The 21,671-nt window shown below is 38.8% G+C and overlaps 1 protein-coding gene across 1 annotated transcript in view; it reads right to left on the reverse strand.

The window, feature by feature from the left end:
• LOC100711410 (polypeptide N-acetylgalactosaminyltransferase 10) overlaps positions 1 to 21,671 on the reverse strand; it is a 117,445-nt gene that overhangs the window by 56,082 nt on the left and 39,692 nt on the right. The window contains exon 4 of the mRNA XM_005472302.4: positions 14,960 to 15,126. Within this exon, the coding sequence (XP_005472359.1) occupies positions 14,960 to 15,126 (167 nt within the window). The remainder of the gene's footprint in view (positions 1 to 14,959; positions 15,127 to 21,671) is intronic.

Here is a 21,671-nt window from a genome sequence, read left to right on the forward strand (position 1 = left end):
CTTCCAGTGAATACTGCAGCGTGGCTCGGTGGTCCTGCTGAGAGGGACCGTCACTGTCACAGAACACAGTTAACAGTGATGGATACATCTGGACTCACATGGTCCCCGGTTTAATGAAACTGTGCTATGAAGATGTCTGAGCACAATAACATGCCAGAGATGAGATACCAAAGAGAAAGAATGGAGCTGCAAAATCAAAATCCTTTGGGTTTTTCTTTTTTTTTTTAATCTGTAATTATTTTCTAATTTAGTTTTTCAATAAGAGGAAAAAACTGGCAACTTTCAGAGCTGACAAATCAGACATTTAACCAGTCATTCAAACCAGAGATAAGTCTGCTGAAGTGCCTACCACCGTTTCATGGTTCAATCACTGTAGAGTAAAAACAGGGCAGGGAAGGGAAAGAGAAAAAAAAATAAAGTCGGTGGCTGCTTGGACGTTTTATTACATTTGCAGTTGTGCTCACCAACTGGTTGACGGTTAAGGGTGCAACACCCTCAACGTTTGACAACCACTTTCAATTGCAAGGTGGACAGAAATCTGTCACCAAACAGCCGCGGTGTAATCTCAGACAGACTGGTAAAGGATTGCAAATAAGGGTCGTCCAATGTATAAACACAAGCAGATTCCCAACATCTTGTAGTCAATCTGAGAGAATCTGTGCTGATCTCTTTGCACTAGGGCAGCGGTCCCCAACCCCCGGGCAGAGACGTTTGGTACCGGGCCGCCAGAGTTGAGGCTCGGGTATGAAATTTATTGTTTTCAGGGTTTTTATCGTTAAATATCGTTAACCTGGGTCTTTTCCGTGTCGTAGTTGTGTGTCTTATTTTGGAAGAAATATTTACGTGTTACCATAGCGATGAGAGAGCATTAAGGGGTAGAGAGGAGGATGTTACTCTAAATGTTGTTGGCACACTTCAGGAGGACGCTGTTAATAAAGTTACACAATTACACAGTGAATTCGCATTTATTATTATATTTACAAAATACCATCATTTTTGTCTTGGTCGTATCATTTTGTTTTTTACCCGCGACACCTTAAAGGCTGGTCCATGAAAATACTGTCTGACATTACACTGGTCTGTGGCGCAAAAAATGTTGGGAACCGTTGTAGTAGGGGACCAAAGTCAGCTAGTTGCTAACAGTCATGTTCAGGTCATGTTTTTCTATCAGAGGAAGGCTGATGACTGACGACATCATTTGGCGGCTACAATGCTTGACATCTATGTACATTTTTTCCAATTTATCAGTTAAAGGCAAAGACCTGATCTCAGATTCAAAGCAACAATTTCAAAGTCAGTGACATCGCTGCAGAGAGTTTGGTGGCGCTACAGTCTTCAACCACTGTTTTCTCTATTGTAGCAACTGTGATTGTTAGAAGTGCAAAGTTGAAATACTGACATGTTGGAGGTGTTGCTGGTTCTAATGAATAAAGTGATTTGAAAAATGTCAGTGCAGCTATTTCTAAGGATTCTTCAACAATGACCTCTATACTTTTCTCAACTGCCTAATACGGAATTGGAAGGAAAAAAAAACCCTAAACATTTCTTTCTTCACCACTGAACACTCAACTATGCTCACCAACTAGTTACAAACTTTGTCTGCCATCATTCTCACTTGGTCCAAAGCTGAGTAGGAGCAATGGGTGTGAAACGAAGTAAAGTGAAGGGCTGAAAAGGCAAAGCAAACAGCTGGAAAACCAACTCTTTCAGGGAAACTGCAGAATCAGGTGAGAATGTACCGTGGGTTAATCACTTTATGCAATGCCTATCACATTACCTGCAGTAATTTCATCTGTTGTAGGAAAAGAAGTGTTGATTAGTGCAATTTTAAGGATAAGGGGAGCCTATGTCATGGTGTTTTTAATCATTTAGTATACGTACACAGTAGATAAGGTAATCCTCTTTTCTTCATCTGATAATGATTTAGGTTATTACCAAATAAAAGTGCTTTATGTGTTTTTTTAACGATAAAGTGTGCATAGTACTCAAATCAAATCAAAATCAAATCAATTTTATTTATATAGCGCCAAATCACAACAAAAGTCGCCTCAAGGCGCTTTATATTGTACAGTAGATAGCACAATAATAAATACAGAGAAAAACCCAACAATCATATGACCCCCTATGAGCAAGCACTTTGGCGACAGTGGGAAGGAAAAACTCCCTTTTAACAGGAAGAAACCTCCGGCAGAACCAGGCTCAGGGAGGGGCGGCCATCTGCTGCGACCGGTTGGGGTGAGAGAAGGAAAACAGGATGAAAGACATGCTGTGGAAGAGAGACAGAGATTAATAACAGATATGATTCGATGCAGAGAGGTCTATTAGCACATAGTGAGTGAGAAAGGTGACTGGAAGGGAAAAACTCAATGCATCATGGGAATCCCCGGCAGCCTACGTCTATTGCAGCATAACTAAGGGAGGATTCAGGGTCACCTGGTCCAGCCCTAACTATATGCTTTAGCAAAAAGGAAAGTTTTAAGCCTAATCTTGAAAGTAGAGATAGTGTCTGTCTCCCGAATCCAAACTGGAAGTTGGTTCCACAGAAGAGGGGCCTGAAAACTGAAGGCTCTGCCTCCCATTCTACTTTTAAATACTCTAGGAACAACAAGTAGGCCTGCAGTGCAAGAGCGAAGTGCTCTAATAGGGTGATATGGTACTACAAGGTCATTAAGATAAGATGGGGCCTGATTATTTAAGACCTTGTATGTGAGGAGCAGGATTTTGAAATCAATTCTGGATTTAACAGGAAGCCAATGAAGGGAAGCCAAAACAGGAGAAATATGCTCTCTCTTTCTAGTCCCTGTCAGTACTCTTGCTGCAGCATTTTGGATTAGCTGAAGGCTTCTCAGCGAGTTTTTAGGACTTCCTGATAATAGTGAATTACAGTAGTCCAGCCTGGAAGTAATAAATGCATGAACTAGTTTTTCAGCATCACTCTGAGACAGGATATTTCTAATTTTAGAGATATTGCGCAAATGGAAGAAAGCAGTCTTACATATTTGTTTAATATGTGCATTGAAGGACATGTCCTGGTCAAAAATGACTCCAAGGTTTCTCACAGTGTTACTGGAGGCCAAGGTAATGCCATCCAGAGTAAGAATCTGCTTAGATACCATATTTCTAAGATTTTCAGGGCCGAGTACAATAACCTCAGTTTTATCTGAATTAAGAAGCAGAAAGTTAGCGGCCATCCAGGTCTTTATGTCTTTAAGACATTCCTGCAGTTTAACTAATTGGTGTGTGTTACCTGGCTTCATGGATAGATAGAGCTGCGTGTCATCTGCATAGCAGTGAAAATTTATGCTATGTCTTCTAATGATGTTGCCTAGGGGAAGCATGTATAATGTAAATAGAATTGGTCCTAGCACTGAACCCTGTGGAACACCATAATTGACCTTAGTGTGTGAAGAGGACTCTCCATTTACATGTACAAACTGGAGTCTATTAGATAGATATGATACAAACCACTGCAGTGCAGTACCTGTAATACCTACAGCATGTTCTAATCGCTCTAATAGGATATTATGGTCAACAGTATCGAACGCAGCACTGAGGTCTAGCAGGACAAGCACAGAGATGAGTCCACTGTCAGAGGCCATAAGAAGATCATTTGTAACCTTCACTAAAGCTGTTTCTGTGCTGTGATGAGCTCTGAAACCTGACTGAAACTCTTCAAATAAGCCATTCCTCTGCAGATGGTCTGTTAGCTGTTTGACAACTACTCTTTCAAGGATTTTTGATATGAAAGGAAGGTTGGAGATTGGCCTATAATTAGCTAAGACAGCTGGGTCTAGAGATGGCTTTTTAAGTAAAGGTTTAACTACAGCCAGCTTGAAGGCCTGTGGTACATAGCCGATTATTAGAGATAGGTTGATCATATTTAAGATCGAAGAATTAATTAATGGCAGGACTTCTTTGAGCAGTTTTGTAGGAATGGGGTCAAAAGACACGTTGATGGTTTGGAGGAATTAATTATTGAAGTTAACTCAGAAAGATCAATTGGAGAAAAAGAGTCTAACTTAACATCGATGGTACTAAGAGTAGCTGTAGATAATATTACATCTGTGGGATGATTATTGGTAATTTTTTCTCTAATGATAAAAATTTTATTTGTGAAGAAGTTCATGAAGTCATTACTAGTTAACGTTAAAGGGATGGTTGGCTCAGTAGAGCTCTGACTTTTTGTCAGCCTGGCTACAGTGCTGAAGAGAAACCTGGGGTTGTTCTTATTTTCTTCAATCAGTGACGAATAGTAAGATGTTCTGGCTTTGCGGAGGGCTTTCTTATAAAGCAGCAAACTATTTCTCCAGGCTAAATGATGATCCTCTAAATTTGTGACACGCCATTTCCTCTCCAGCTTACGAGTTATCTGCTTTAGGCTACGTGTTTGAGAATTATACCACGGAGTCAGGGACTTTGGATTTGAGGCCTTAGTTTTCACAGGAGCTACAGTATCCAGAGTCGTACGTAGTGAGGAGGTAAAATTATTAACAAGATAATCGACCTCTGTTGGAGTAGCGTTCAGATAGCTGCTCTGCTCTATGTTGGTACAGGGCATTGAAGATGATAACAGTGGGTGGATTATATTCTTAAACTTAGTTACAGCACTTTCAGAAAGACATCTACTTTGATAAAGTCTACTCTCCACTGCTGTGTAATCAATTATTGTAAATGTTGTAAATAATACTTAACCTGACAGTTAAAGTTTCTGCAGTCCCCTTCAGCCTGTTACCCACTACTCTCTACCTCACCTTTGGACTATTACTCTGCTGAGTAATCAACCTCAGGCATGCCATGACAGATCATATGATGAGATTCCCTCTCATCTAGAGAAGGAAAAAGAAAGGGGCTGATTTTGGACCAGAAGCAGAATTCTTTCTTTCAGTCCTAGGCTTTAATCAAAACCCAGCAGGTGCTGAGGGTACATCATATCATTTTCTACTGAGACCACTGTAGGAGGGAAAATTGGTCCCTCTTGCTTTTCTATGATGAATTTCTTACTTTATGACTGTTGAATGTCAGTGGCAATAAAAAAAAATATAAGAAAAAAAAGAGCAATACTTGTTCTTTGATTGAAATACACTAAAAACTGATATTTACTGTTGCCAATCATTTTCTAATGAGTAAAGTTTTTCCATGTCGGCAGCAAAAGAGATTAGAAGAGAGAGCAGAAGTGAGGTTAGTAATGTCGCAGCCAACAATCCCAGCAGCCAATCAGGCTCAAGGCTCTACCAGAGTCAGATTTAGGAGCTTTGTTGATCTGATGCCTGGAAGAGAAGGAGATCACTCCCACAGATCACACATATCGCAGTCCGAGTGGGGGGGAAAAAAGAGGAGAAGAAGAAACAAGCAGAAAACATTACGATGACAACTCAGGATCATTTTAAGACTCGCACCAATGCATCACCGTGGCCAGTTTTATATTCGTTTAGCTTCTCACAGGCGCTGCATAACACTGAGTGTACACATATGATGACTAACAGTGTTGGTAATTTAGAAAAGATACACCAATCCACTCTGTCAGATCAATGTATATTGACTGAGACCTTAACTAGCAAGCTGTCTGTTGATTAGATGCCTGATCTGCACTAAACACAGCTTTGCTCTTCACCTAATGTAATTTGCTGCACTGAGCTAATGTTGATACATAAAGCTATTCATGCTCACATGCATCTTACTGTAAAGCGCTTTGAGTGCTCAGAAGAGTAGAAAAGCGCTATATAAGAACCAGTCCATTTACTGCAAAAAAAGGTGTGACAGTATGTAAATTAACATGATGCAGTGATTTATAGGTTTCATTAACCCATATTTCATTTACAAAAGAAAACCTTGTGTAAACTGGGAAAAATGACCACTTTGGAATTTCATGGCTGTCATTTTGAAACCTTTGCATAAAAATGAATTTATAATAAAATGTTATGATTTCATATCATGACTTTTCATGAAATGGGTTCATGAAAAGAAGGAAGAAGAGAGAAGAAGAACAATGGAAGAGAAGAAGAAGGCAAAGACAGAAGGATGGAGAAAGGAATGGAAGGAGGAGGGAAGGAAGGCAGGAAGAAAGGAAAGAACATTTTGTCCTAAATTTGAAAAATTATTGTGAAACAGCAGCTGAAGGCAACAGTAAAAAAAAAAAAAATTACTGTAAAAGAATATACAGCAATTAAAATATTCCAAAAACAACAAATGAAAAGTGATTTTAATCTACTTGTTAACAAAATACTCCAAGATTTTACTGCAACACAGCAGACTTGATACAAAGAGATTTATTTCCATTTAGCTCACAAAGGGAATCTGTTTCAGGAAGTCATTTGAAAAGGGAGACTGCTCAGAACTGCTGTTACTACATTACTGACAACATCGAACAATTAGACAGGAAACATGTCGGTTTAGATCTAAAAAAGGGGGGAAAAGCAGCACAGGAACTACTCTCTGAAAGTCAGGTTTGTTCCAGTAAGATCCATTACATAGTTTGCCCATTGGCGGGTTTTGTTCTTTGTCTGCAACTGCAAAATGTCACAGCCGCTAGGTAAAAGACCACAAGAAAACTAATTTCAAAAAATGGAAATGAAAAGGACAACAATGCATTAATGTGAGATGACAAATGAATGACGCTGGAAAGTTTTGCAACGGTCAGGGCAAATAAAACAAGCAAGCAAGAGTCAACAGAAATAACCAAGAATTGAAATATGAAGAAATGTCAAAGTCAGACAAACGATATTAGACCACTAAAAAATGTAAACCCACCACACTGAAATGGATTCAAAGCCACATAATGCAGTCATAACTTCAGCTAAATGTGTGCATTTAACTTCATTTAAAGAAGAGCGCAGTTGCCTATACTCAGCTTTGTAGGTTTGTTCCTATATAGTCCTGATCAAAAGTTTAAGCCCACTTGAAAAATGGTACCAAAAATAAAATCATCCTTTGCATGGTTGGATCTTAACAAGGTTCCAAAGTAAAGCTTCAACATGCAACAAGAAGAAATGGGACTGAGACATTTTTTTGAGCGTGGAATTTATTGAAACAACACTTAAAATGAAACAGGCAGTTTCACAGCTAACACCACATGCCTTTAAAAGGCCAAATCTGTGCAAAAATGTGTCATTTTCTGTCAGGTAGTCGCACTGTCTGTTCTGATGGCAATGGGGAAAGGGTTGCTGAATGTGTGCCATCGCTGCTGAGGTGGATTGCAGTAAGACAGTTTTTCGGGATTTCTTAAATGATCCTGATGGTTATGGAACAAAACAAGTCAAATGGAAGACCCCAAAAAATTTAACCAGCACTGAGCTGATGGTTCCAATTGGCTGTCCATCAAGGTACTGGACGATTCTCGACCCAAATTAAGGCTGTTACTGGTGTCGCCTGCAGACCCATAACCAACAGGTGGAATCTGAGACTGAAGAGCTTCAAGAACAAAGACCTCGTCTCCTTGAACTAGAGTTTTTTTTGGAGGTATGGTCCTAAACTTTTAAGTGGTCTTAAACTTTAGATCGGGACTGTATTTTTTTCCCAATAACTTATGTTGTGTACTGTGTCACTGTACTCTACAGTGTGTGGAATATAGATGCAAACATTAACTAAAGAAATGGCATTAAGTGCATTAAACTTGCAAATAAGCAGAGCTGACTTAAAGCACAGGATAAGCCACACAAATTTCACATACTGTGCTGGATTAACTTTACTATTTAATTTAGTTACAACTGTGTTAAAATAAGGAAGTTACATTAATTCATCTTATTTTTGTATTTTTTGGTACAGTTGAAAAGTAAGAAAGGAGAAGCACAAACAAGATGAGACGTCAAAGAGATGAAACAGGGCAGAAATGTCTTATCCTAAAGATAAGACATGTCAAGAAATGACAAAACAGAAACGTGAACACTCAAAGAAAAGATTAGAGACATGCAGGGAAAATGAAGAGAAGAAGAACAGCAAAAAGGAGAAGAACGGGAGGAAAGACAGGATATAAAAGAAGACCGAAGACAAAAACAGCAGGTTTCAGTGTTTTGCGTGTTATCTATGAGTCAGTGTTCTGCCTGAATGAACTTCTCCAGCAGCTCAGAGGTAAGCGTGGGCGAGCGTGTGTGAGAAGGGTACAGCGAGGTAGGGATCACGTTACCCTGACAAGGTGCAACGTATTGAAAAACAGATGAATGTGGATGTAAATATTGCTAAATGTAATCTTTTTCTTCCACTCTGGTGGGTGGCAACAGGAAACTCAACCATCACTTTGAAATTACAGCAGAGATTTTACACAGACATTATTTGGCAGTGAACATCTTGTACAGAAAAGTGTGAACGTTTCTTTTTTTTGTGTTTTCCCAAACAGGTTGCATAATTAAAGATGACATTTAAAATGACAGCTTCAAATGTATATTTTAATCTGCTGCTTTGTAGTCTGGCTGTTTTGACCACATTGGCTTCGAATACACAAAATAGCTTCCTTTTCTTTTGGTTGGTTTACATTGGGCTTTGGTTTAAAGAGGGATATCGTGTAAGTCAGGTTTTTTTTGTTTTGCTTAAAGGTAAACAGCAACCCTGAGAATCAAAGAACAAAGAGTACCAAAAAGCTTTCCTGTAGTTTAGGCTCGTTCATGAGTCTAGGATCATCACACTCAAGGCAGGGGTCAGAGGGGTTTTGTGGGAAGTCTATATATATATATATATATATATATTTCCCACTGTGCTCAGAGTGCAGATTATTTTAAAAGTTACCTGTGCAGTCCTTGGTGCAGCTGGTTCCTACTGCCGAAGGTTAAACCAATGTGGACAAATGTTCACCTCGCTAAGGTGTCAAGTTCACACAATGTCTGGAATTAACAAATGTTTTCTCATTAGCTAAAAAATAAATATAGATAATTTGTTTTGTTTAGTACTTATGATGACATCTATTGACTAAAAGTGAGATGAATAAATGTAAAAGAGCACAGCTCACACAACACAATGAATAAATAATTATTATCATTATTATTATTATATTATTATATAATGTGGCTTCAAAGTTAAGTAATTTCTTCTTATAAAAGACATACAAGACGAATACATAACTAATTCTTCTGAACTGAAGATGCCAGTTAAGACAGAACAACACCACATGCAAGTTTATCAGGCAATGCCTGTAAAACATTTTCAGCTGCTAGCCCGCTAACTAGGTGACACTAGCTAGCTAGCAAGCGCGGCACTTCTGCTACGTCACCAAAAATGATGACAAGGGGAGAACGTGCAATATCCCAAACCTAAACCCCTGAAGATCAACAAGCTATTTTTGTCAGTTTGAATTCAATTTTGCAATCAAATGCTAACGTCAGTAGAAATTTACATGATTATAGACACAAAGGTGATTTTGACTGCAGTGTTTTTATCAACTGCATCATGAAAATGCTGTGTTAAGATGAGCAGCATCAACTTCCTGGGATTTTCTTACCTGGATTACAGCATAGGGACCTGACACCCCTTCTATAGGCTGAGCAAAAATCATTTCTTCCTATTCATAATAAATGATCACCTCAAGCTGCCATGGTAACTGATGGCCTGCTGAACTGCTCGGATATATTTATGACTTTTTGTAACATTATTTGGCATTTAGAAATGAAGACGTAAATGCATGAGCATAATGAATAATGTGGGAAACTAAAAAGAAATAGAAAGCTAAAAAGTGTTCTTATTTTATAATCCACTTTGATGTGTTCCAGTTCAGAGCTACAACTAACAAGTTCTCTCCTCCAGCTTGTTCTGATGAGTTTGTCCGTATCTCTCCATCCACCATCTCATCCAAATTAAATTCCCCTTTCCCCCCATTATAATTATTTCCCATTTCATCACAGAGCGATGCATAAATTTGCACATCAACCTCTTGATAAATGCCCATGTCTGTTTTGCAGTGGAACTGAATTTATGTTCTTGTGCACTTTTGTTCGGTTGCCTGAGGACACCACTGTAATCATACCCCATCTATCCCAGTGTGCTGTCTCTGTAATAACTGATTCACTCAGTATGTGTTATTTTGCGCCTGATAAACTGAAAAAAGAAACATCTGTGAATGTTACATTGCTTATTCAGTTTGGGAGGAGCAGTCTTTGCTGGTTTTGAGAAGCTTCAAGTCAGAGTCCCAGCTTTATTGAACTGCTGCATGTACAAGCAAAATTTACAATACGAGGTTACCACAGTGCATTTCTCTTGTATGTGGAACTTTAGACTGTCTCCCCAACACTACTCATTTAAGTGGTGTTTTTTAAACACAATAAATTAACTCTGGAAATAGATTTTCTGCATTTTTACTACACTGTAACAAACTGTTGTACAATTATAGGACATTTTCACAATAACGTAGCAGTTTTTAACACATCTAAACACTGTAAATACTGAAGCCTATGGATAAATTATAATGTATATACAACTACAGCTATACTGTAAACCATTCATTCTACATAGTATAACATTATTATTTTCTATATAATAAGACATTGTTTATGTAGATTACAGTACTTTACTTGCCCAGTAGTGGCATAACCCACTTATAAAGTTATCAATTGCTTGAACATATAAAAATCTAAAAGTCTACTGTTTGATTCACACCTGTAAATTCCATATGGTATTACAAAAATTCTTCAAAGTGTTTTTTCTGTTTTCGGTATTCCTGTGACATTATCCTCGCTTCATTTCCCCCTTGGTTAAAATTCATGAATGATCCTGGATTGGACACAGTTGAGCACACAGCACTTACACACTCTCACCACACAACACACACAGAAATAAGACAATTAGTGATGTTTACAAGTATCTCACATGTTCTTACAGTATTATACACCAACGTCTTTGGACTGAGTGGAAGCCGGAGAACCCAGAGAGAACCCACACAAACACACCTGTTCCTACTGAAGATACTACAAAGTTTGTATTTAACATTAGACAATTTGGTTGTACATGTACAATTATAATAAAGACCCATTTTATTCTAGTCTAACATAACAGAACTATTTTTTACAGTAAGAAATTATAAAAAGAAAATGCTACCAAATAATCAGAAATTATGCACATTTCTATTTATCCAGTTTCTTCCTTTCAATTTTATTTGAATATTTTATGATAATACGCTCAAACCTAGTAAAGAGTAAAACCTCTTTAACATATTAGTGTAAATAAAGTCTGCTTCTTTTTTTTTTTAATGTTAACACCTGGAAATGCCATATGGTACTGCAAAAACAGCTAAACAGTGACCTTTGTGTGGTCATAGGTATGAGTCATCGCAACAACCTTTGTAATATTCAGTTTCCTAATTCACACTATAAAGCTACATTATTGTCACACTTCTAGGTCTCGTCATTGATCGTGCTCTGGGCTTGATTTTATAATGACATTGATTTATTTCTCTTCAGACTACTTGTGGATATTCAAGTCTCTTTCAACTAAACAATACTGCTAGACATCAGAACCCATTAAGATATTCCTGAAATGATCTATAGGTTTGAATGGTCAGCAACCACATTTAATTATTCTGCGCGGCTTTGTTCTTTGTGTTAGGAGGCAGGCTGTGCTTTACAATCAGTCAATATACAGAAAAGTATGATTGATTGGGTCACTCAAATAAGAAAAGAAATAACCTAGAATAAGCTTGTTGGATTTCACAGTTCTTCCATTGCTGGAGTGAAGAAGGTCAAACCCTCAAATTAGAATTAGCACAAAGAAAGAGTGGATTTTGAAACTTTACAACATCGCATGAGACGGATTAAATTTGTCAGTTTCTCAGAATCACAAAACAAAAACGTGTTTATTTGTCATCTAGAGGCAGAATTACAGTGGTGGATCAACTGCAATAATAATGATTTGAGTACTTTGACTGACCTGAATGTTTCAAAGCTTCAACCAAACTGGGATTCAAACGCGTAACTTTATCTACTCTTTTCATAATACATGCATTACCACACAAATTCAAAACAGCTGATGAATTAAGAAACAATAATTCAACATTATTCATTGGGCATCTACATTATTTAGGATTCTCAAACAAAAATTTTAGTCTCCCATTGCTGTCATTTAATATTATCAGCACTGACACGGGGACAGCCAAACACCACAGGCTGAAGTTTCAAAACGATGCTACCAACACCCCCCCCCCCCAAAAATAAATAAATAAAACATTTAAAAAAAAATTTAAAAAAGCAGTCCGGCCAGGAATAACTTCAAAATTTTTGAAGATGCCCCCATAAACCTGAGAGCCACAGTTTGACAAATTTACCTAAAAAAAATGACCTGTAAGTAACGTGTCTTACACCTGTGCATCCCAAAAAATCAGCCACAGTTTAACTATTAAAATATTATAGTTATAATCTTTTTTTTTTAAAGTTTTTTTAAGTATCTCTTCCCAGTGCCTTTTTTCCCCTCAACTTCCATCATCCCTCTTTCCCACCTCCTTTTGCAACCTTCTGTTACAAAGCAATAACCCTCACTCTCACTATAACCTGTCACAGTGATTGTACTAATTTGACTTGTTTCTGTAAGTATTTTAAGTCAATGTCTGGTCCCATTTTTGAAAATAATGCATTAGAAAATAAAAATCTCTCGCCCAACATCGCCCTCTTAGTATTTACAATAATAATAATAATACAGCTCCAGCAACCGCTTCCACTTTTGGTTGAAAAACTACAGCAACACATTAAACTTAGTGTGAAGATAAACAATGTTATCTCCAAAAATGCAAGAAAATTGATTTTCTGAGGAGGATTTAATCAAGTATATAACTTTAGAACTACATAACTTTTCATGCGCATATTCATTAAACATGACGTTAGGTTCCAATAATAGTCTTTTGAATTCTAAGTTTTGAGCAGAAGAACTGATCTGAAGTGGACAGACACCCACGCGCACATCACAAACTTGCAATTTATGTAAACTGGGAACAACAGTACTCTACTTTAATTTCACATTTAATTTAATCTATTTTAAGATTCTCACACTTTTAACATCTGAAAATAACATCACAAGAAGTTAAAGCAGTTTGAAATGAGCAGAAGTTCACAATCCACTTAAAACTTTCCTGAACCCAAAGAGAAAAGTTGTGTTGCTTCAATACAACACAAAGCTGAGCACAGCAAGCACAGAGACAAATATAAATCATCAGGTATCCTCTAAGTCAAACAGGAATAGTTGCATTAATTATGATATCAAAAGGAGAGAAGAGGCTGTTCCTGAAACGCCGCTCTGCAGCAAGGCTATAATTACACAGCATATAAACCTGGTACTAATTAGCACCTCAGAAAATATAACTGCACTGAGAAAAACATCTCATCAATTGTTTATCTTCCTCATGTCAGCAGTGAGGCACCAAAACAAAACAGCGCCAATTAATATAGCAGGCCATCAGTAACACTGCGGGCTAGCCTGCTGCCATGGAGCACGGAGATTGTTAATCAGCCTGAAAGAAAGTGACAGGGTTTGATAAAATGTGAGCGGTTACCTCTCTCCTTAACAACCGACAAGAGCAGTTCACCTCCGAAAGTCGAGTAAAAATCCTCCTTCACATCAGTTTCTTCTTCTTCTTTTTTTTCCATAAATTATTTAATATTTAAGGAGCTGGAAAAGTGAACCTGAAATTATGCATCACACGGTGGCTTTGCAGCAGGCTTCATGATTAATATCGTGTTCTCACCTCCATCGAGGCCTTGCTGATAACATTGCACTTGTCCCCCCGATTTATTATGTAAGGGTTCAAAGCTGTACATTAATTCCAGAGTTCAAACTGATTAAGCTGTCTGTGTGAGAATACCGGTTCACACCAGAAAGTAGACTATTCTGCTGCTAACCTCGCTAACACTAGCCGGGCCACAGAACACCTTCATCATCACCATCTGTTCAGAGACGGCTGCAGGCAGCAGCTCCGAACACATTAACAATATAAATTCTTTTTATGCAGACAGGGAAGCTTCAGGCTTTGCTTTGAAAACTAACCCACAGTGTCGATTTCAGAAGGAAAATACTAACAAAGGCTGCGAAAGCGTACAAAAACAGCCATGACAAACATCTAGCATTAGCTTCTTAAGCTAAACATTTCTCCTGGCATTATTACAATGACACAAAAGAGCTCAGATGATGCTCGCACATAGAGCTTGGTTAGGACTTGCATTTAATATAACCAAGTGTAATATTAGTTCGGGCCACCATCAAATCAGCTGGACCACACCAACTCCTCCAGGCCAAAGTTGCTGCACCACTGCAATCCTCTTTGAAACCCAGCTGTCCCTTTCCTGCTGTTTCTGCCTTATTCAGTATCATAGCTGTTCTAAGTGTTCTGTGTTGGGTTTTTGCAACAGCTGCCTGCGTAAAGTAAGTTGAAACGAGGATAGGAAGGACCTAGAAAATAGCCTTGGCCCCAAGTATTACTACTGCACATAGAAATAATATTCTTGGAATCATACTGAATGAGTTACAAATAAGATTGTTACCTTTTTGCAGTATGCACTAAGTTTCTTATTTTATTGTACTTTACTGACCATACTGGCAAGAACAACCAACCAAATGCTCAGAAGTGAGTTTAGGCAAGGCTCTCAGCAACAACACTCTGTAGTCTTGTTAATAAATGGCCGACAGGCCCAGTGAGATACATTTCTGAAATCCTGACTCACCACTATCAGTGAGAGTGTCTCCATTTCTCTCCCGCTCTGTTTATAATATACATACGCATGAGTGTCTTGAGATCACTTTCGGGCCTCCGCAGAAGCTGGCCGCCATGTTTACTTCTGAGCAGCTCGTTATTTGTGCAACAGTCAGTACTAGCAAACAAATGATTCAGTGGTTTGTGTTTGTGCATGGAAGAGAGCAGGGGAGGAGAGAGAACAGCAGAAATAGTTCACTTAAAGTTCAGTTATCTGCAGCAAGCCACACTGACTGCATGTGTACATGAACGCAGGTGTTTTGTCCTCAGCAGTGACGAGCGTGTGTGCGTGTGTGTGTGTGTGCTGTGTACCTTTGTCGCTGAAGTCGTCGACCAGGATGATCTCGGCTATGAGGTGTGGAGGAGAGCGATTCAGCACGCTGTGAACGGTCCTGAGCAGCGACGACCAGCCCTCGTTGTGGAACGGGATGATGATGGTGGTGTTGGGCAGCTTCTCTGCATACAGCTTGTGTTTACAGCTACACATGGAAGACACAAATAAGAGGGGGGGATAGACAAAAGGGAGATATGCAAAAAATATATTTTTAGCCAGTGTGAAGTATCTCATTAACTACTAGACAAATCTGATGACTTCAATGCCCATTTACTGGTAGTAATACTAGCAACCACTAACAATCACGACACAGACACTTCTTTCTAGGATAAATCAATCCAAAGCTCAGTAGTATTCCAAAATCAGTTGTTGCTACTGCTGTTCCCACCTTCTGCTTTCTGTGTAGCACATGCAAGGGTGGGGAGATCCTAGAAGGGAGCCTTGCCACCAAGTAAACACTGGGTGGTACCAGTAATGATAAACCAATCCAATGCTCAGTAGTACTCTGAAATCTCATCTAGAAAATGACAGAAAATAGTGAAAAATACCTATAATTCAAGGTGTGATCACAAAGGCCTTCAACTCAATCCATAAAGAATTATAGGCGTTTTCTTTCAGCTTTAACACAACTGGTAATTTTGGATTACTCCCTGGAATTGGTCCCTATTGGTCTGTTCTGATCAAAGTTTTCCCTATTACACTATTCTCATGGGTAATATGTCTACAGGAGATAAATCTTGGATAACAAGTGGTTGGTGAGCAACGACTGTGTTGGTGTGACCAGTAATTGCCTGCGTTTTCCATCCACTTTGTGCCAAAACACTATGGTAGATACACACCATAGTTCAGTTTGTTAAAGCAGAACACTGCATTGACAGTCTGAAGATCAAGTTCATGGTGCTTCACCCTGTGAACGCTGGAAAAGCAAACACGCTACCGGTCACCTGACCGTTGCTTTCAAACTTGGATGCTGCGAGCTGAAAACGGTTGTTTGGTCTCTGGATTGGAGTTTGAGATCCTGCTCTCATCACCAGTCCTTGACTTGAAAGGGTCATCTTAAAACAGATTAATAATTTAAATACTTTCTGTTTACAAGTGCAAGTTTGAAGCACACAATGACATGACCTTTGAGCATTGATTGGCCAAATTTAAATCAGGGACAGTTTTTGATTTTTGTGAAGATGACATTTTCAGATGTCTTATTCTGTTGAGTTACAGTCTAACATTCAAGGACATTGTGTTACAAGAAGAGGAAGAAATCTTTATTTTTAGAAGTTACAAGGAGGAAGATTTGCACAATTTTCCTAATAATCATTTGAATATTTTTAATGATCAAAAAAGTTGCAAAAACAGCTTTATTCCTTTTCAACCTGCTCGATGAAGTGTAACCTAAATAAACTGCAGATGGACTGGAGATATACAATGTAGCATACTAGCGTACTATAGTATTGTGTTAGCAACAGGCATGCCCACACTCATTAGTTCAGTGGCAAGTGTTGTAAATATATTATTCTTTTACCTTTAACTCTGCAAGTTCATCGGATTTTCTATACTTTCTATACTATTTTTTCTTCAGGTACATTGTACATGTAAGCTCTTCTCTTTGTAACAAAGGTTCATAGAGCGTCATCACCGTCTGTTTGGCCTTTACCAAAATGCAGTTACCACATAGTTAGAATATTCCTCCATGTGTTTCTGTGCTGGGGTTATTATTTAAAATGCTAATGGAGAGCGTGGTAGAAATTCTTCTGGAACCTGTGGAGCTGCCCTTTACCTTGTTGTACTGCTGTGCTCTCTCTACCAGCCCAACCTGAACAATGAGCTGCTCTTTTAATAAGATCTAATGAAGCATACCACCTGCTGGCTTGCCCCTCTAGACATTTGTCTCTTCTTTCTCTCGCTCTCTGAAAGATCAGGAGGAGAATCTATAGAGGCAGTAATTAAGTCTCTCAAGGCCCGTGTGGCTGCCGGAAACCCATCCTCTCTGTGTCTCTCCATCATGTCATTCAGGTAGTGAGTGAGAGCGAAATGGATATACGAATCCTGTTGAGAGGCCCGGGCCTGATGTGAATAGATTCTGCACACAGCTGTCGGACACCCGTCACTCTCCTGTCACTTTAACCAGTAAAACAAATACACCTGCTGGCCTCCCCCATCCCCGTTAGCCCCGTGTGAAGCATCTGGGTCCTCGTACTAGTTTCCCACAAGCCCAAGTGGCCTAGACAATAAAAATGTTCAGTCTTCAACAGAACTCTGTTGAGTCAGATTTTTACCATCGCCAGTTGGTGGTTCTGGCTGAGCAAAGATCCAGTTATGAACTCAAAGCTGTCATATATAATGAAAAACTTCTTCTAAAATAATGGTTGCGTAAGACATGATGTTACCAGAAAAAAGGCAAGAACAAGAACTCCAAGTTTTTCTATTAACTTATCATTGTGGCAGCGCCTGTACCTTTACTGAATAAAGACTTTCCCTCAGCACAGTTTTGCGTTCATGTCCTCTCACTTTAGCAGAATCATTCTGGAACATTGCCAAATTCTTTTAGCATATTCAGAAAGCTCCCTTGATGCAATCGGGATAAAAATAACACCAAAGAGCTAAAGAAGAATTTAAAGTAATCCCTGTGTCTATGCACAACAGCTCAACCTTTAAAAATCATCCTACCATTAGCAGGCCGGGCACACCTCAAGCTCTCGACTGGAAATTTCTCACTTATCTGCTCTTTCTGACATTTGATTCCACGCTCGCTTCACGACACTGCTGCCTGTGAGTTTGCAAAGTTTGAACTCTATTCCCTTGACAGCTATAACAAGCAAAGAGTTCTCTGTCCAATATAAACTTGATAAAGCGTGCCACCGTGATGCTGTACTGGTGGAAACTGGCTCTGTGATGGAAAATGCTTCATAAAGGTCACAGGATGTAGAAACTTTATAAATCTGAAGAAAAGGGAAAAAAAAAAAATCACAAAGAACATAAAACGCTGTCCTGGAGGTACCTCGAGACAGAAAGCGTTTAAAACTGCTTCCCACAAGAAAGTGACAGCAGGGTCAGAGAACGGCCCTGTCAGGTAGAGGGAAAGAGCTGAAGGCTGATCTGTGACGAATCGGGTCACCAGTTCCAAAGCTGTTAAGCAGATGATATTTACAGTGTTGCCGTTGTGTTTATTTTCAGTATTTTGTTCTTAAATGAGTCAGAGGAGAAGCTGGAAAGAACCCAGCACTCTGTACTGCAAACACGGGCCCATATGGCTCGCCGTGCTTCTACAGCATCTGTCTTTGAATACTTTACTCTGCAGAGAAAATGCTCCGCTTAATGTGCACCTCGTCAACGCATCAAGTCCACGACACCGGGGCAGTAAACAAAGAAACAAACATCTTGTCTCATCTTATTCACGAAGAGTAAAGCCAAGCAGTTGTTAATGTAGAAGTGCTAGCTGCTGCACTTGTTGTTTGTTTATGTTATTCTTCAACTGATCTTTTCTACTTTTAGACATAAACTGTAGAAGAAAAACGTGCTGGGTCCGACTCCCAATTCTGGTCCCCACCATGGTTTATTTTTTTCTGCTAATCAGTGCTGCAAAACAGCTTAAATATTCTACAATGTCATTGTCCAAACTGAAGCACAGACTTCTTGGATGGACTGTACCACACAACAGTTTTTATTTTGTCAGATATTAAATATGTTCCATAAGGCAACAACATTAGAAAAACAGTCACAAGGCCCAGTCAGTGAGCTGCAGTGAGGCCTAGTGGACTGCTAGCAGCCTACTTGGCACGAATCTGTCACTCAAAACAGGTAAAACCTTTGATAATGAACAGGCCTCGATAAAATTTAAAAAGATGCGTTATAAAAGTCATACCTCCTGTAAAAATGTTATGAAGATGTTGAACTAGCAACAGTGATATAGCATGCCTTTTGTACCAGGCTAGTAACGCATTCATTTCTGCTATAAAGCTGCAGTATTTTCCATGGATGTTTATGGGAATAGACCTGCTTTTGGAGAGAGCCTCAAGTGACCATTTCAGGAATTGCAGAATTTGGCTTTATTAGAAGTTTGAGCAAAGCTTTGCCTTTGGATCATCTTCCATCTTGGAGTGATCAAACAAAGATGACAGAATTGATTAAAATGACCTCCAATCAAAAAAAAAAAAAAAAGACCTCCAATCAATGAAGTTAACACATTACACTTCTTACTCATAAAATCTGCCTTCTGAATGCTTCCACAAATTAACCCCTCCTTTCACTAGAAACATGAGAACTGATGGGTGACGTTTGCTATGCACATTCATGTTCTCACAGAACAAAATTGTTTTCACACCCTTTTTATTCCATGAGGTTTCTGCAAACTTCAACAGTAAAGCCAGACATTTATTTAAGCTCCAAAGGAGATAATCCCATTGGACTCTAATGACCTCTTGGCCACAGATTAGCAAAATCATCAATATGTTATTCATTCCATCCAGTTCAATAACCATGGCAGGAAATGGGGGTCATAAAGGGTTTTTGAGTTTATGTTGTTTATTAAGCTTCCCTGTTGCTTCACTGTGACCAACAAAAAGAGCCAGACTTCCCACTTTCTCCATCCTCTGAACTTGTCCTCCTCCCAAGAAAATCCTTGTTGAAAAACAGTCGCAGCCCCACAGCAGCCAGACTGAAAGCTGCTCCCGTACAACTTGGCACACGTGTTCTGTCACTTCATAACACCTTGCACACAGGGGGACATCAATGACACTGTTAATTACTATCAAGAACATGGTTTATAAGTACATGGGCGACACATGGTGCATTATCAACTTCCGTGTGTAAAGCTAACTCTCTCCTGTGAATAGGCTGGTCAGGTTGATAATCGGAGCAATTGTTCAAAACAGTGCTTGTCGTAATGAGTTGGACCAAAGCCAGCCTGGATATTAAAGGTGCAAACATTGCCAAGTATGTTTTGGTTGAGGCAGAATTGTCCTGGTGTCTAACAATGGCTTTCTGCTTTACATCGAAATCGGTATTTGCTTCACTTTGGACGTTTCCTCTAGAAATCACTAAACTCTTTCAAGCCTTCATAGCAGATTTTGACCACATGCTAAACCCAAATGCACCAACTCTTTAAGTTCAATAAGTAGTGTTGATGTATTCACAAATTAAAGTAATTTGAGTTTCTATGACAATTTTCTCAGTTTTGGCTACTTTTATCATGTCAGCACGTGTCAGGAGAGTCGGATGATGCCTGCATGAAACTGGTAGATTGCTGGGTTGATGAGTACGTCCATTTCAGCACGGATGCCAGTTAAGCTCTGGTCATTGTAAAATGAAAATAAAGTGAACATGATGCAGTTGTTGGTGATTATCAAACATCAAACTTGTGGATCTTAGTGCACATTTGTCACTTAATCAAAAGATTTCAATTTGTGAAAAATGTTATGTTCATAAAGTTAAATAAATTAGAGTAAACAGACTTTTTAAACAGCGCATTAAAAGGAGGATATTTAACCATTTGGATTTTGAAGTTGCTAAATAGCATAATGTCCTTGTATTGCAGAAAAAGTATCCATTCCAAACTCATTAAGCTTTCACTCTGGTTAAACAGAGCTTTACAACATTTTTCCTCTTTTTTTTTTTTTTTATTGCTGTGGAATTTCATCAGGTCTGAACTTTCAAGTCAACTCTTCTTTGTTCAAGTCAAACAACAGGTCAGATGACGTTATGGACGGACACATCAAGGCTCCTTTTTTGGACATTCAAACTAAACCAAATGTAGTGTTTAAGCCTAAAGTTGTGTTCAGACACAGTTAATCATTGGTAGGAATTTGACCTCCTTATCTGACCCAAACAGCCAATGTACCAACTATACGCTAGCTCTAAGCCAGAGGTGTCACACTTATTTTAGTTCATGGGCCACATACAGCCCCAATCGATCCCTGAGGTAGTAAAACTAAACATCAAAAGGAAGAAAAGAACTGAATCAAATGCCCTCTCTAAAGAACTACAAGTGCATCCTAAAAATATTAAGAACAGACCAGCCTGATGTCTCAGTAAAATAAATGCAATTGCATCATTATGTCTCCACATTAATTACATTTACTTTCCTTACAATTACATACCAGTTTAGCAGTTATTTGTATCCCTCTAACGTCAATCAGCAGTATCCTTCACTCTCAACAGTAGTTGCTTGAATCAATCTGCCCAAGCTTAACTTAACTTTGGGCCTACTTTAAGTTTTTTTTTTTTTCTTTTGGTTCTACGGCCTGTGGTCACCACATTGCTGCCAGCTTCCTGTGAGGACGTGTGGACTTCCCATACATTTTCACTCCTGTGTAGTCTTACTGTCTGAACATAGCCACACTGGTAACAGCAATGCATTTCATTTTAAAAGACAAACTTCAATGCAAGTTTCACTGTTTTTTAAGCCAAAAACCAGCCTGCTGGCTGCTCCCCAGGCCTCATGTTTGACATCCCTACTCTCAGCTAAACAGCAATGAACACACTGATTGTGTTTGTGCCTGTGTTTCATGCTTAAACCTAAACATTATGAACACCTTTCCTGTCCTTTTCAAGGCAAAAAAAAAAAAAAGAAACATTTCCACTGACCTTCACTATTAATTTGTGTAAATCAGCATCTTGTTGAGCAGAAAGCTTATCTGAATCACTGATTTCAAATATTAGCCTTGCACAACATGTATCTTACACAAAGAGCTGAGA

The sequence above is a fragment of the Oreochromis niloticus genome, linkage group LG10, assembly GCF_001858045.2.
Source record: "Oreochromis niloticus isolate F11D_XX linkage group LG10, O_niloticus_UMD_NMBU, whole genome shotgun sequence".
Classification (NCBI taxonomy): domain Eukaryota; kingdom Metazoa; phylum Chordata; class Actinopteri; order Cichliformes; family Cichlidae; genus Oreochromis; species Oreochromis niloticus.